Raw genomic sequence first — 17,532 nt, forward strand, 5'->3', positions numbered from 1 at the left:
GTTACTATTATTTCATCCTTCTTCCTACTATACGAATGAATATTCACATTAAAATTATTTTACCACTCAAAGTCGTTGTCACGTAAAACTTTCGCCCGTATAACGACTTTACAGGCAACCAATTTTTTTTATATAGAACAGGGGGCAAACGGGCAGGAGGTTCACCTGATATTAAGTGATACCGCCGCCCATGGACACTCTCAATGCCAGAGGGCTCGCGAGTGCGTTGCCGGCCTTTTAAGAATTGGTACGCTGTTTAAGCTGAAAGGAAAAATCAAAACTTCTTGCGACTTCCACTCCGAAACAAATATGTCCGGTTCAGGAGTTTTTTTTAAACAAAATCTCTTTATTGAGATATCATTGAATATAAAGGTTTGGCCTAAATTAAGACTAATACGGATCTTATACGTTTACAGTTCAAAAATTGTGTATGACTATGAATGTTACCGGGCTATGAAAGTTAAAGTTAAGATCTCCCACCAAGTCTCAAAATGGATACGCGACTGACAAACTTAATTTTAACATGAACATTGCTTTAAAATCACTGTATTTTATTAACAGTTCTTATAAATAAACTTTAATAAAAATGTTCGTTTTTTATTATGATATATTGTTCGTTTATATAACAAAATGTATAATAGGTACCTATGTAAAAATATAAATTAACATTGGCGAATTATGCAGGTAATTTGAGTTCATACGAGGCAAACGGAACAAAATTGTAGAGTCCTTTTTCTACTCGTGTTTTACGCAATATATATTTGACATCGATCGATTACCGAAGTCTCTTTGTCTTTGTCGAAAACAAGAACATCAAAATGCCAATTACTCACACAGCTTTACACCGTATCATGTTACGAAAACAAATTATATTCACTTTAAAAGCACTTTCGCCGCCATAATGGTATTACTGTGAAGCCGACTAAATGAAATATTAGGGATAATAGAAAAACTTTGGAGCGAATGGGGAGGTTTTATAAAACCAGGTATGGAAATTACTAAATCCGTCCCTCACTTTGCGATCACTTCACGTGGATGACGCCGATATTTAGGATTTAATTAAATTTTCATATTGCAATGAATTGTATAATTATTGCCAAGAAAGTTCTGTACAGCCATGGTACATTGGATCTTCAAAAGATTCAAACAAAAATCTTAGACGTTTTATTAGAGATAAAGTAACTGTGTTTATTCTTAATTTGAATTTTGTCCAAATTTTACAACAATAATTATTTGTTTTAAATACAGTAGCTACGAAGAAATGCAAAGGAATTGGGTCGCTAAAGGTTTGTTTAAAACTTATCTCTAACAAAACAGTTTCGACGTTTAAACTTTGGAACAAATTATCGATGGATTTGTCCGGATTAAGTAGTGGAGTCGAGCGTTGTTAATCTCGAGGATTTAATTTGCTTTTTACCTTCAATGAACAAGTTTGTTTTGCTTTATATATTTTTAATAGAACAATATTTATATTTGTAGATACAGGTTTTTGTTTGCAGTGCGGCCAAGGAACTTAACCCTGGTACGTTCAAATCAGGGCTATAACTTTCAAATTTATTTTTCTTCTTCTCTTTCTTTTTCTTTTAAATTTCTTACCAAGTACGCATTTAACATTCGCTCAAACGGTGATAGAAAACATCTTAAGGAAACCGTCATGCCCAAAATCCCATAGGCTGACGGCATGAGTCAGACACAAACCTACTTGCCTATTTAAATAAATAAAGTTATCACGAAATACCTAAAAGATCATAGCGTGTCACAGATAGTCAAAGATGCTTTAAGTTTCTCTACTCTTTCTCGTATCTCTTACTAATCTATCTCTGATCACTTATCAGTTTAGTCATGTTAGAATTTATTTCGATGAATTAAAGTATCAGAGTATAATTACGGGGTAACTATTTTACGATTAAAATTTGACAGTTTTATTAATGGTCACGTTTTTCGCTTTCAATGCTTTCAAGAAAAATTATAGTACGTATTAAAAGAATGTGTCGTTCATCTTTTGTTTTATTTTTGTGATAATAAGTTCTTTATCAGACTATTTAACTCATTACAGTCAATGTGTTTATAAATATTGCTTGAGCAAAATAAGCATAGATCGAGTGCAGAACCTTCAGAAAGTACTTCTGAAGGCTCAAAAATCGATTAATTTATTCAATAATCGTTCAATTGACGAACAATGTTAATATTTAAACATGCAAAACGATGTTAAGACGCGCAAACAGTTTTGTGTCGTTCGCAATCGTAAAAGTTTGAGTACAATACGCGGCTCGGGGGTAAGAAATTTACAAGTCAAATAACCGTACAATAGAACAATCGATACTTCCTTGTAAACACATTAAAATGGGGATGCGAGGGCCCTTCATAACGTCTTCATCCCCCAAAATATCCTGTTGCGTCTACATGCTAATAAAGGGAGTGATTTGTGGAAAGTAAACTTCTATCAGTTGAGCGAAAAATATTAGCGAGGGATAAAAATACAAAATTTGAATTTGGAATTGATTATAATAAATCTTTTTGGTAAAAATTCTATTATTGACTACGGAACAATGTTTAAATTTGTAAACAAAAGAAATTCTAGAATTTTTCTAGATCTGCTTTTGCTATTAACAGTCACTTTACAGTTAAACTAATTTTAGACGTTAGGCAATTTAATTCATTCATTTCCTTAATTAATTCAAAGAAAACACATAATATATCTGAAATATTACGTATTTACGAGCCTTGGCGGTGAATAAAAAAGCCTTCAGTTAAGACACCCTTGAAATTTTGTTAAAAAAAACAACTGAATAATAATAATCGTTTGGATATATTTGTAGCAAATAAACTTTCAAATAGTGGACCGATTACATAAACTAGTAACGTAAACTATGTATTTCCAAAATAATTCAAAGATCTAGCAGAGTCGTTAATTATATATTACGCTCTTAAAGCAAGTATATTCAAAATTGATTTTTCTTTCTCTTAAAACTAAAAACAAAACAAAATCAAATTTCATAGTGTTGAATATTACGCTGGAGAAAATGAGAATGGCCACATTTTGCATGAAATTATTATAAACTTGCCACGAAATAGCGCCTTTGTTGCTGCGACACTGTAATCAAGATCTGAACGAAACAAAACTGTTGAAGCAATGGTTTGACATCGACAAAATGTTATCAGATAATTCACAAAGACAGTTTTGTCTGCAGTTATACGAAGCTATTTATTTATGCTATTATTATAAAACTGATGCCTTTGTTAGATCACAACACTGGTTTGAATTGAAAAAATATTATTGTGTTAATGCTAAATAAAAAAAACCCTCTTAACAGTTCAAATGACAAACAAGCTCAACCTTCTTTATAATAATAATTTATTTATTGCAAGAATATGGTACAAAATGTTAAGGTGGTACAATCGTAAGTCGTTCGCATATTCTGCCTCACACAGTGGCGCGCAAATTTATTTTATAACTAATAATGTAAAATCATTATTAGTTACTTTATTAAATTTGTATGATTGCGTCTCACGCAAATAATGATTTATTGAATAGTACTTTTTTTCCAAAAGTAATGCACTACTCTAGTCGGAAGATCTATTAATTCTATTTTCATTTATCAATGCATTTGTTTACACTAATACATTTAATATCCATTTCCGTCGAATCACAACTGAGCGTTGCTTATAGCACTTTTTGCCGCGCCACCACTACGATGAACGACGAGCTATCCACTGAAGTACGAACAAATTCGACTTAGTTCCATGAAAAGAACAAATAAATTTTAAAATACCGGTAACGCACCTTTGAGCCTTCTGGCAATGAGAGTATAGAGAACAGGAGGCAAACAGGCAGAAGCCTCACCTAATGTTTAGTAATACGCAATACCTAAGTCGGATTGGTTCGGATATACTTCAGTGGGCAGCTGTTTCCACAAATGGTGATGCGCGTCAACTGCCTTATGGACTGATTTTATACCTCATTTACATTCAGACCCTGCCACTGCCCCTAGTGCTGCTGGCGATAATTCCCTAAATACTGCTGCAGCAGGATCGAGAGGAGTGTGTTTTACCAATTCTTAAAAGGCCGGCAACACACTCGCAAGCCCTCTGGTATTGAGAGTGTCCATGGGCGGCGGTATCACTTAACATCAGGTGAGCCTCTTGCACGTTTGCCCCCTGTTCAATAAAAAAAAAGTAAATGTAAACACGCACTACCGCTCGCACTGCTGGTCCTTTCTGCACAAAAAAAGGCCATTTTGGGGAGCGCCGGGCAACGCGATTGATAGTGGCATGAGAAATATCGCGTTTACACACTCGTCCTGCCCACTTCCCTGCTCACTACGGCTGAATGTAAATGCAGCATTAAACAACGATGATTTGTGGAACGACGTCGAGGTGACGACGCCTGCGTATTATTTTTTTTTGGTAAGAACCGCACTATAGAAAAGTCTAGAACCCCATAATAATACCACAACAACCATAAATAAGCCATATAAAACCCTTATTCAAAATAGCCTTTATTGACAAAGTGTTGGAGAAAAGTTTAGTTTTATTGCTTTATGTGTTTTTAGTATAGCAGTCGGTTGTTAAAGTGATTTATTGAAGGGGAATGAAGTATTTCAATGTGAAAGCATTGGTTTTCATTATGTGATTAATTTTATTATGGAAATGTAGTTACAAAGTTTTGATGTTCCACGAAAGCCTACTGAACGATAATATTTCAGCTACTTTTTTATTATGTTTATAGCTTTTGCAAAATTGTATTAACTAGATTTCGCTTTTATTAAAAAAACTTCCTATAGTGGTGAGGCATATACACATTGTGTAATAACGAGTACTAAGGTTACGCGGCTAGTATTTTTTTTTAATCTAATTAAAATTAATTAATGATATTCACTATATATGAAAGATCAGTTACAAATACAAACATATTATATTTTGAAGATAAAAAAAAAATAAGCAACTCACCAGCTAAACAAATTTTGTTCCTCTTGAAAAGTAGGCGTATATCCTTATTTGACCGATCAGCTGACGATATATTTAACTGTATCAATACTAAAATCTCCTGGTTCACAGCACCCGTACAAGGTAGGCGTATTCTATAAAACAAATAATTATTTATTTTTATTATCAACAATCTAAATTAAACATGTTTCCCTGACTGCCGCAATGACAATTTTTCACGATGGTAATGTAAAATCGATTAATAATAAAACTGTTGTGTGTATGTTATCACAACATTCGGTAGTTCATTGCCACATATATAAATAACGTTATGTAAAATTACAGTGATATATATACTTTAGTATGCTTTTGATGAACAAAAAAGTTTATAGTCGAGTAAATAATTATAGTAACAAAAGATTGATTGATTGAAGATGCAAAACATCTATATAGAATTATATCATAGAAACATACCGAAATGTTTGCTGAGTTGTAGGCACAAAGCCTCTCTCGGATATATTAACTTGTGGCGGCAGCATGGCGGTTCTCGCTGCTCTGACGTCATAGTCTATGCCCATCACATACGGGAGCTGTTAAACCAACACACATTAGCATATTTTCCATTAGTCCGTTTCGAAGTATCGTGTCAAGGAATTTATAAACAACCTTGATTCATATAACCTGTGTTAATTTATTTCTAAAATTTTGTCTGAAATTTCTCTTAAGTCCTTTTTCTAGGTCATTTGCCGGGACTGAAACCCGTCAAATTAGTACATTAAGATTGTAGATTAATTACAACAACGTTCTTGGATAAAAAATATTAAATTAGGGTCCTTCATGAAAACAGCGTACCAATTCTTAAAAGGCCGGCAACGCACTCGGGAGCCCTCTGGCATTGAGAGTGTCCATGGGCGGCGGTATCACTTAACATCAGGTGAGCCTTCTGCCCGTTTGCCCCCTGTGATATAAAAAAAAATCAAATTGCAAGTAAGATTAATCGTGTGTTTAACAGTCACGTTTATTTGAAATCCTTTTTTAACTTATTGGAATATTTTTGGGGATTGAGTGACTCACTCATAATGCAGGAGTAGAATGTTAAATGATATTTTTTACTGGTGTGGATGACGTGTTTTCTTTAATTAAAGATTACTTCCAATAGATAAAATAAATCGTAACAAAGATCCTTTCGAAACAATTATTACCAACTCAATTAAGATTCTCTGTTAAATAATGCATTTATTGGTAAATTCTTGCAAATTATTAAAACAAAAGTATAAGAGTATATAATAGGTGTCGTCTGAGAATTCTTTTGAAAAACGACAGCTAAACGCGCGCCTTTGTTTCGGAAAATTAAATCTCTTAAAAGCTAAATTGAAAAGCGCGGGAACAACGTAGACAATTTAAACTGTGTTTTGAAACTGTTTTCCCTCGAATCTTTGAGATTTATGTAGTCCCACGGAGTGCTTTAGTATTTAAGTTTTCATAATAGGTTAAATAAACCTGAATAAAATATATGAATTTATTATTGACAGTCATGATCTATCTAGGTCTTCAATGGATACTTCACGCATTCACACAACATAGTCTTTAGATTTTTAGATGTGTTTTTATGTATATCAAATACAAAATATGGTTGACACAAATTGTTTACTTAACCATACGTCTCGCTGTGAATCAGTCTAGGTCGATAAGCAAAAAAAACCGACACCAAGAGAGAATAAAAGTAAATTTTAAAAGAAATCTAGAAAAAAATCTTAAGACTATAGAACATAGAGCATCATCATATTTGATAAAATAAAACAAATTGAAAACAAAAACTACTTAATTTTAATAAGATTTTTATAATTTTTATATTGCTACGAAGAACGCAGCTTGTTCTACGTCGTAGAAAGCCCAATCTCTACATCACCATATTTAATATACATAAAACAGAGAAATCAAATTAATAATAGTACCATATGCAGAATTGATGCACTCCTATAAATAGAATAGTTTTAAATTTAAATTTAAGTTGAACTAGTATTAAGTTAAAGTCTAATCTAATCGTAAAAAATATATTTTCTTCCTTTTCCGAACTATACTTACCATCAACAATTTCCAAACAAATAAAGAACGAAATTTTTAGTAAATCGGTAATTACCGGTTTTCTTCCCAATCCCTGCCACATAAACTCGAGGTCTGCAATATGTGCTGGCACAGGGACTACGAACCCAGTAGCATAGTTGTTCACGACACCGTCCCTTACGTAATAAAGTTCCGCATCAAGACCTGAAATGAAAAAAATAACTATATTAATCTTCAATTCATATAGGGATAACCACAAAAGACGCAAACGGCCAGATTTTCCGTTAGTCTTCAGTATACGCTTTTTAAGTAATTTTCTGCTAGCATTTTATTATACCAGCAACCATGTAGCTGACAATTTATAGAGCCTTCAAAATAAAGTATACCACAGTCTTTGCGTCTGGTGACGAACTTACAAGCCCTGAATTTGCAGGTTCTTAGGCAGTGGTTACCTCTTAATTCTAAATAATCACATTTGCCCACTGTTGCTTATTTTACAATTGAATTTGTATAGTTTTTTTGATGATTTCGGTACTTTGTTTAATTAATCGAGATTATTCGTGTTAATGTCATTGCATTGGCTATCAATTCAAATATATTTTAAAAGTAAATAAAAAACGTGTTTTAGTTAATAAAAGGAAGTAGTTACATAATTTAAAATTCAAACTCCCGCTGTTTTATAAATGCATTAAGTCCATCAATATTTCAAATTCATTCGAACAAAAAATCTCATTATTCTAATTTTAAAATGTCGTTTGGACCTCGTCCTCTAAATGTAACCTTATACATCGAAGTATAAGTTCCAAAATTGAATGTCTTTTGAGTTAGGTACACAGAAATGCATTGGCAAATGTGTGTCCCCAGAGTTAGTTCGATTCCCGCGGGGGTGAGTGCGTCAAATTATCCAACTAACTCTATTTGCTTTTACGAAGAGGTGCAATTCGCCCGAACGGTTTTGATGCTTTTTCTCAAATGGTTCAAATGGAGATGAAATTTTCCAATTCCATTTTCAATAGGAATAGAAAGTTCGATTTTTGTAATACTCGTTCTAGTATCTATATATAGTATGTATCTTCGAGTCATAAAATTCTAACAAGATAGTAAAAAATAACGTAATTACTTATAATACCTTTACTTAGTATTTAGTTATTATAGTAAATCTTTGTACGTAACTATATATTTATACATAACATTTGTTAAAAACAAAAGTACAAAACATTAAGTTTTATTTTCAGAATCTATAAAGTATGAAGTAAATCTATAGATTAATATCATCTTCAAACAATTATATTACAGAATTTGTTTCTTTTTCAACAGGAATGTTGTTAGTACGTAAATGCCAGTGTTAAATTTTGAATTAGACATAAATCTGACTCAACTACTTGACTACATCCGTTTGAAATAGAATCGAATTCCATTTTTAAATAATTTGAAAATTAAGCACATTTCACTTCCACTATGATTTAGCAGATTGCATAACTACAGTGTAAGGTAAACATAGAGCACTTCAAGTGACAACAGTAACAGAAAAGGGCGTCTGACTAGTCCGAGGGGATCGTAGGGGTGATGCGTCAATTGTAAAGTGGTACTTCATATTCAGGCAACTGTCGTTCGCTTCGACACCTTATTTAGTATTTTTAGTTCGACTGTGTAGAGGAGGATTAAAATTGCGTACAATGTGTCTAGTAAATCATTCGATTTTTATTTTTATAGAACAGGGGGAAAACGGGCAGGAGGAACAAATGATGCTAAGTGATACTGCCGCCCATGGACACTCTTAATACCAGAGGGCTCGCGAGTGCGTTGCCGGCCTTTTAAGAATTGGTACGCTCTTTTCTTCAATTTCTTCTCTCCAGTATTATAATATAAAATAGAGCAATATTCTATAAAAGTACACATATAGTAGAAATTTGAAATTGTAAACTTTTTAGTTCCTAAGAATCTGCAGTCTTGGAGTTATGACTTCACCTATTTTCAATTAAATATTTTAGTAGATATCAATGCGATAGTTAAGAATGATTAAAAAAATAAAAAACTTTGTGATAAACTATTGGGTAAAATTTCTTCAAATGGCAGCAATCTTTTTTGAAAAATTGGCAGTAAATGTAAAATAAGAAGCATTTAATATAAGTATATACTGTGTTACCTATATAAATAAATGAATTTGAGTATTAAGTCATTATTGATTGTTATTCTCGTAATATGTTAAACTGTGGTATGGTGTCAGGTCAATCTAGACTTGGGTAATTTGAACTGTGTTAAAATGCGGATAACTTTTAAAAGCCAGATTAAAAGTTATTTACGGAACATTTGTCGAAAAGAAATTCTGACGGAATGGACTAAGAATAATGTGTTCGTCAATACTAATTGTGATATCATAGTTAAAAAAGCACTCCAAAAAGGTTTTTTTAAATTAATTAAAACGATTTTATATGTAGTTTTAATTGCAAGAGAAAATTGTATTACGTTGGAAAAGAAACAATACATATCAAACAATAAACAACCTCCTGAAAGACAGAGGTAACATATCCTACTTAATGTAGGCTTCAAATACAATTTGTCTCTTGTAACAATGCTTCTCATTATTAAAACTTACTAATGACAGGGGAAGGTAGGAGCCGCCCGCAGCTATCCTTTGTATTCGTAGGCGCTAATATGAACCCGTCTTGTTATACATTTCCTTTAGTGTTAGTAATAACTGTTAATGAGCTAACGAGTTTTTGTGGCGTATATAATATATTTCACGTACTGCTGTTTTGAAATACATGTAGTATGAACTATATTGGATTTTCAGTTCGAACGTATTGTACTCTGCAGTTATACTATATTATTTAGTTCGTTAGAACTTTTAGTTCCAAATACGACACCGCACACATGCGTTCCTTACAAAATCTATGTTTACTAATCTGGTACGTTGACATTTCGCTTTACATATAATACCAGTAACTAGGGAACTTTAGATTTTTTGTTTATCAATAACCCATATTATTATTACAACTATTTACCAATACCCACACTAGTATATTAATAAATAATTAATAAAATTCGAAACGCTTTGATTTTATTTACAACTTTTTTATTATTACATGTATGTAGTATGTATTGCACTTTTTCCATTTTACATAATCTAGATATTTTTCCCGCTAAGAGATCACATTCACATGGAGATAGGAAATAGCCCCCTTACAATATATAAACAGTTTTGCATTATAGTAAAGATAACGAAAAGGATATCACAGACTTTCAAATCTGATAATGAATGTTGTAACTTTTGTAACGTTTAAGAAGAGTTTTCCCTGATTATATTACCAGAACGCAATAACAATGCAAGCTGGTGCCTAGTTCGTTTAGTGGCCATCAAAAGTAATTCGCCAGTGGTCTAGAATGAAGTAAATGACGGGCATAATGCGGTATCATTTTGTAATTATACTGAAATGGGCCATTATGGAAACTGGAGCGTGTTACGTTACCTGGGTTATATACTGTAATACGTTCGTTTGGGTAAGTTTTATAAAATTAGCTTTAAAGTGGGCTTAAATATTTAATACCGCAAACTTTCATTTGGTCTATTAATATTTTACTGTTCTAGACTTACTAGAATTAGTCATTAAATTCACATATCACTACATATTATAAAACAAAGTCGCTTTCTCTATCCCTATGTCCCTTTGTATGCTTAAATCTTTGAAACTACGCAACGGATTTTGATGCGGTTTTTTTAATAAATAGAGTGATTCAAGAGGAAGGTTTATATGCATAATAACATCCATTAAATAGTGAAGAAGTACTGTTATTTTTGAGGTTTCTAATGTAATTAATATGTGAGATAATTACATTTTTTCCGCTTACATTGCAAACGCAGGCTGAACCCTACGAGTTTTATCAAAATAATGCACTAAGTATTGTACACATTGAAAAGGTCTACAGAAAAGTCCGTGATGGTCTATCTCTTATGGATAGCCCACATTTTTATATACAACGTTCACAGATTTTCTGTAGTGTATTTAGTATCAGTATTGCACCCGTGCGAAGCCGGGGCGGGTCGCTAGTATTGTATAAATTATACGCTATATATAAGAAATAACATGGACCAGTCTAATAGTAACATTAAGAGGATTCCCGTATGCCCAAAACATGGATAATAGACATACTTAGAATTAAGTCTCGACTAATATAATAATAAAATAAATCAGTGGCGCTTCAACCCTTTTAGATATGGGCCTCAGATATCTATACGTCTCATGATCAGTTGTCGATCTAATATAGAAGTATGTGATTAACCACCTGTGCCTGACACACGCTGTGGACTTACGTCTAAGGCACGCCAGTTTTCTCCAGATGTTCGAGGGAATAAAAGCACACACAGAAAGACACAGGTGCACAGCCAGATCGAACCTATGACCTCAGGGATGTTAATCGAACGCTAAACCACTAGGCTATCACTGATGAAGCTAATACTTGTTTGAAATTAAATAATTTGAATTGTCTTTACAATTCCCGCATTACCAACTTTTATTGTATACTAAATTGCGCTTATAAGTTATTAGAATTTTACACTTGAATATAGCTTAGCGAGTTCATTCCAGCCAACTCAGGCCATCTATTAAAATTGCAATAAAGGTGTATTTATTGTCTCTTTGTTTGCACGAATGCCTACTGGTTTTGAATGTCTATTGCGCTTATCTTGGTGTTATGTATGACTCGAGAATATATTGGTGTAATGTACGATTCAGATTGCCGAAAATGCATTTGATTTTTCAACTTCAGAAGTTGAATACACGAATATAGGTTCAAGTTTAAGCATTACATTAAAAGTGAACACCCATCTGATTCTCAAATAATAAAAATGAAACACTGCATAAGTTTTTTTATGTAACAGGGGGCAGTCAGGAAGCTCACCAGATGTTTAGTGATACCGCCGCCAATGGAGAAGTTTAAAAATAACAAATTTTCATTTTGTTTCATTGTTAGTGGAATAACTCATAATAAAAATAGTGTTTTTTTTTAGTACTCGAAAACAATCAGCTCAGATAAGCTTTCGGTGCCTATTTCAGTACTTTACAGACAATTTTTTGATTTTTAAAAAGTAAAATAAATCAGTAGTGCTACAACCTTTTTCGATCTGGATCTCAAATATTTGTATCTGTTTCATGATCAATTGTCCATCTAATGGGCAAGTAGGTGATAACCCTCCTTTGCGTGACATACGCCTTTAATATTTTTGAGTCTGAGGCAAGCCAGTTTTCTCACGATGTTTTCCTTCACCGATCTAGCGAATGTTAAATGCGCACATAAAATGAGATTTCATTCGTATACAGCCGGAGATCGAAATTACGAAATCAGGTATGAGAGTCGCTCCATGAATCCACTAAGCCAACCCTGTTTTTTAATAAATATATATCGTTTTAAATTATATATTTTTAAATCCTCCTAGGTTTACACAAATAATAGTAATATGAAATTTAAGCGTTTTCCTCAAACGTAAACCTAGGCTGCTATAAAAGTTCTGATATATTAACAAAAACACAGAAATCTAGAATTCCCAAAATAATGAATCTAAACAAATTTCGTTCCGTGTAAAATACACCAACTCCAAAGTTCTGTTATGATAGCAATAAATATTAATTTTGAGTTGGCCTCATTTCTCAAAGCCTCGTTGTGTTATGCCTCATGGTAATTGAAAATTACAAGTTCCTCTTGCAAGTTTTATTTCTTTACATGATACAAATACTATTTTTATTTTTAATATTATATCTATGAAAAAAATGCACCAAAACTTATTATGTTACGACAAATAAGAACCTATTCGACTTAGAGTCCTTCAAGAAAAGCGTACCAATTCTTTTTTTTTTATAGAACAGGGGGCAAACGGGCAGGAGGGCTCACCTGATGTTAAGTGATACCGCCGCCCATGGACACTCTTAAAAGGCCGGCAACGCACTCGCGAGCCCTCTGGCATTGAGAGTGTCCATGGGCGGTGGTATCACCCAAGAAGGCGCTTGATTGGGATCTCTTCGAGGTGTATGATTTTTCCAATTCCACTTGCGTCTCTTATTCTGCTGACTGATCGGGGTTTTTTCGGCAGCTTTCCCAAGGTTGCTCGTTAGAGATTTTTTTCAGGCCAGTAAATGCTCAGAATACTGCCGCATTCTAGGATCTCGACGGTCTATAAAGTAATTCGGAGGCAAGTTATGGTTGAGGAGATATAAACAAAACACTCCCAAACCACAGCGATATTAAAAAAAATTCAATTAATCTTATAAATTCTCAAGTTAAATTAAAGTTTAAATGAAAATCCTTTTAATAATTTTCATCTTTATCCTCTTAATTACGTTTCGTTTTCTTTTTAAATTTTCACTTAACGAATAACCCTTTTAAACCAAATATTAATCTTGGTTGTTTAAAGTCTTGTCATAATCAATTTTTAAAAAGAGTTCAATGTTGCTTTTATTATTGCTTTTTAGTCCTGTAAAGTATTTGTGATAAGGTAAGATTCGCAGAGGTGTGATAGTGAAAAGTACGATCCTCTTATATCAAAAACTTATTTTAATTTGAAATACTTGAGTTTTTATCCTGTTAATCACTTGTATACACTTGCTTGTATGCATGTCATTTCGGTCATACAATGCGCAGATACGTTGAGAACTGTGAGTAAATGATCGTGTTTGGTAACACAGAAGGCAAAAGATCACCAACTAGAACTAGCACCGGTCAAGTAAATGACTCGTCCTCCTCAAAACTGTATACTGTCATAAGAGAGGCGAGAAACCGATGGAAAAAGAAAATACGCTTCTGATGTTTCGTTGCTTCAGTAGTCATTTTCTATAGCAATCAAACATTATTTTTACGGAAATCAAAACATGCGCCTGTATTACCAACAAACCCAATTTTTTACAGTCTTCTTAGTTATCATCTAATTATTCTATAATATTAACAAATACATTATAAAATTTATAATAACGTAAAATTTGTGTAATGTTTATATTAAGAATGGCTATAGTCTTTATATATATAGAGGCTATAGAATTTTCATTGTAAAATAGCTTTCATTTCAAATAGTGAGTCAACACTTTCTTGACGTATTTTAATTATAATTAATGTAGCGTAATGACCGACCACTTTTAAAGAATGAAAATTAAACAATGAAAGAAAATAATATATAGTTTACAAATAATAGACTTTTCAGAAATCGCCATTAGGGCATTCCCAAGAATTAAATAATTGTGGTGCCATATCGTTAATTTATTCATTCGATTTCTACCTTGACCGTAGTGCAAGTGTTTATAGCATAGAAATAAAGTATATTGAAATACAAAGGAAATCTGTTGCACATCCAACATTCGAACGTCGCGTGCCAAAGCCACTAGACACATTGTGGGTACGTGTAATATTATATATGAAACCTTTTAAAATTTAGCTCTTTTAAATATGTATCACGAAAGAGTATCCAAAATACTGATATACCCCTAAATATAAATAGAATGAATAGCCAGTATTTTCTTATATATAAAATTCTTGTGTCACGGTGTTAGTAACCGAACTCCTCCAAAACGGCTCGACCGATTCTCATGAAATTTTGTGTGCTTATTGGGTAGGTCTGAGAATCGAACAAAATCTATTTTTCATCCCCCTAAATGTTAAGGGTGGTCCACCCCTAATTTTTTTTATTTATTTTTTAGACAAAATTTTTCGTTTTTATTACAAATAAATGCAACCCTAAATTTTCACCCCTCTACAATCACCCCTTATGGTTTTTTTTGTTAAACTTTAATTTTTTGGCACAAAAACATGGCAAAACAACGTTTGCCGGGTCAGCTAGTTTTAATATAAATAATAATACACCTTATGCAAACATTCCCACAGCAACTGTCTCAAACCACGTTTATCTTGAAACACTAATTAAGAAACTACAACATGAAAACATGGAATCGATTTGAAATTTTAAGTGTATAATTTAGCTGGGAACGGGAGAGCGACAAAACCACACGAAATTGGTGTCGGGAGAGCCCGTGGGAACCTCGGTGTGTTAGGGACACGATAGCTATTAGTCAAATCTTGTGAGTAACGTGTCGTTTCTTTGCATTTCTGTAATTCGTACGTTCAGCATTTGAAAACCTTCCTACAATTCTTTTTACTGTGTTTTTATATCATAACTAGCTGCCCCCGCGAACTTCGTTTCTCCTTAATGAGATTTTACTGAGCCTACTATGTACTAAACAGATATACCAACATGGAACATTTTGCTAAGCTATCCCAGAGATTGTTCGGTTTTCCGGAATGAAATCTTTTTAGGTCGTTCTGTGCATTTTTCTCTTTCTAATCTCAATTTAAAAAAAAAATTATGGGTGGATTACCCTTAACATTTAGGTGGATGAAAAATAGATGTTGTCCGATTCTCAGACCTACCCAATATGCACACAAAATTTCATGAGAATCAGGAAAGCCGTTTCGGAGGAGTTTAACCACAAACACCGCGACACGAGAATTTTATATATATGAAATACACAGTAGTAAAGCCTACTGGGATTATTTTAACTGAAGTCAGTTGGTGTCTCGCTTTAAATTTTAATTTACGCTGCAGTGAACAGAAACAAATGAGTTCTTAAAACGGTGTAATTATACCTATATGTTTGATGAATAAAGAGTTGAAAAGTCCAAAAGCCTAAACATATCAAAGTATAGTAGGTTTTTTAATGAACCCCCTTTATCTGTCAGGCTTTTTAATTCTTAAAATGAGAGGGTAAGTAAACTTTTAAATGCTATGTGATTTTTTTGAAAAGACAATATGTATTGAAGAATTTACAAATCTAATTATACATAATAATTAGTGCGCTGCAAATTACACAATGTAGTTAAAAATATTAGACGACATGATCATCAATGATCTTATGTATATAAGATCATTGATGATCATATACAAATGAATATATAGCCTACAACATCGGAAGGATAATATAAAATATAATAAGTAATAGTTTCGTTCAAGTATTTGTAACATATGCTTAATAACACTCGAAGATATTGCTGGCAATATAGAAAAATATTCGTGTATCTGACCTCGTATTGATTGAAGCAATGACCTGGGTAATAACAATCCAGTATCGCAACATGAATAGATTTTGGATTTTCTTTAGCTGTTTTATTGATAATTTTGTTTAAATACGCCTTGTATTTAAACAAAATTAACATCTAGACTTTTATCGTCTAAAGTTTTAAAAAGTTTGATAAAAGTTAATACCTAATATTATATATATTACCAACCGAATATTTCTTTTAGTATATACCCAGCTTGGCCAACAAATCCATTCCAAAAAAGAAACAAACATTTAAACGAACACGTAGCACATACAAAATATTATACTTATGATACTTATTTTAAAGTAGTTGTTTAAAGAGCTACTAATTCATGAAAGGCGGGCAACGCACTTGCGAGCCTACACGGAAGTGGGCAATATAAAACTGACCATGAGGTTCCTGCCCGTTGGCTATTAAAAAAAACGAAATAGCCCAAGTATGAGTGTTTGTCAATTGGAGTCATGGAATGAAAACTAATAGAGCCGGGTTTATGAGTGGAAATTAAACTAAAACGGAAGTATGTAAACTAAATAAATAAAATAAAAATAAAATACGTTTATTTTGGAACATAAGATCATCATGATATCACTTATTCCACGTCATTGAAGCTGTTGGCATCCCTACTCATCGGCAAAGAAGACTTGTTGTGAAGAGGGTGTTGGCCGAGAGAAAAAGCCGGCGTAAAAAACGCTCGGTACTCTTTTTAAAAAAAAGAAAATCATCAAACAATAATGGTGGATTAAGCCATTTACTCCAGATAGCATCATTGATATTTGACCTCGTATTGATCGGGCGGATCGGGCAGGGATCTGTTATTCTTGTATATTTCAGATTAATATCTTCGTAAATGGCTCTGGGGATATCAATAACCACAGTTCAGGGTTAGGTCAATATTGTAAATGAGTATCTGTAGCCATAACTTTGATACACGTTATTAATGAATAGGAGAATGGTTAAATTGAAAGTTCAATTGATTTCCCACGGTTTTTTTACCATAATACAATAATAATGGAAGTCAACATACAATGTGTACAAGCAATATTAGTGTTTTGAAGTGAAATTTCTTTAGAATCGTTGTGATTTCATGCCGGACGCAACGGAAAAAGAGACAGAAACATAAATTCATAAGATTTAACGTGGGAGAAAATGAGATAGAAGGCATTATACAGCCTCTTTTACTGCCGATTTTTCATTTTATCGAATTTCAAACTTTCGTTGTTTTATTTATATTTAACTTATAAATTAAAATTCATCATTAAAATATACAGATTTTAAGGAAATCAAATCAAAAATAATTTATTCATGTAGGTATATATTAATAATAATACAATGTACACTTATGAACGTCAAATCAAAGAAATATCCATTGAATGCTTCTAATTTTACATTTACGGCCAGTTCTAATATCAAGGGCGTAGAACGGAAGAGAAGAACTGGCAAAAAACTTTATTTATTAAATTAATTGTG

General features: G+C 32.7%; 1 protein-coding gene across 1 annotated transcript in view; it reads right to left on the bottom strand.

Moving 5' to 3' along the window:
- LOC110993137 (tyrosine-protein kinase Drl) overlaps window positions 1-17,532 on the bottom strand; it is a 43,640-nt gene that overhangs the window by 17,759 nt on the left and 8,349 nt on the right. The window contains exons 2-4 of the mRNA XM_045632662.1: window positions 7,067-7,194; window positions 5,401-5,516; window positions 4,951-5,081 (exon numbers count right to left, since the gene is read on the bottom strand). Coding sequence (XP_045488618.1) covers window positions 4,951-5,081; window positions 5,401-5,516; window positions 7,067-7,194 — 375 coding nt within the window. The remainder of the gene's footprint in view (window positions 1-4,950; window positions 5,082-5,400; window positions 5,517-7,066; window positions 7,195-17,532) is intronic.

The sequence above is a fragment of the Pieris rapae genome, chromosome 20 (assembly GCF_905147795.1).
Source record: "Pieris rapae chromosome 20, ilPieRapa1.1, whole genome shotgun sequence".
Taxonomy (NCBI): Eukaryota; Metazoa; Arthropoda; class Insecta; order Lepidoptera; family Pieridae; genus Pieris; species Pieris rapae.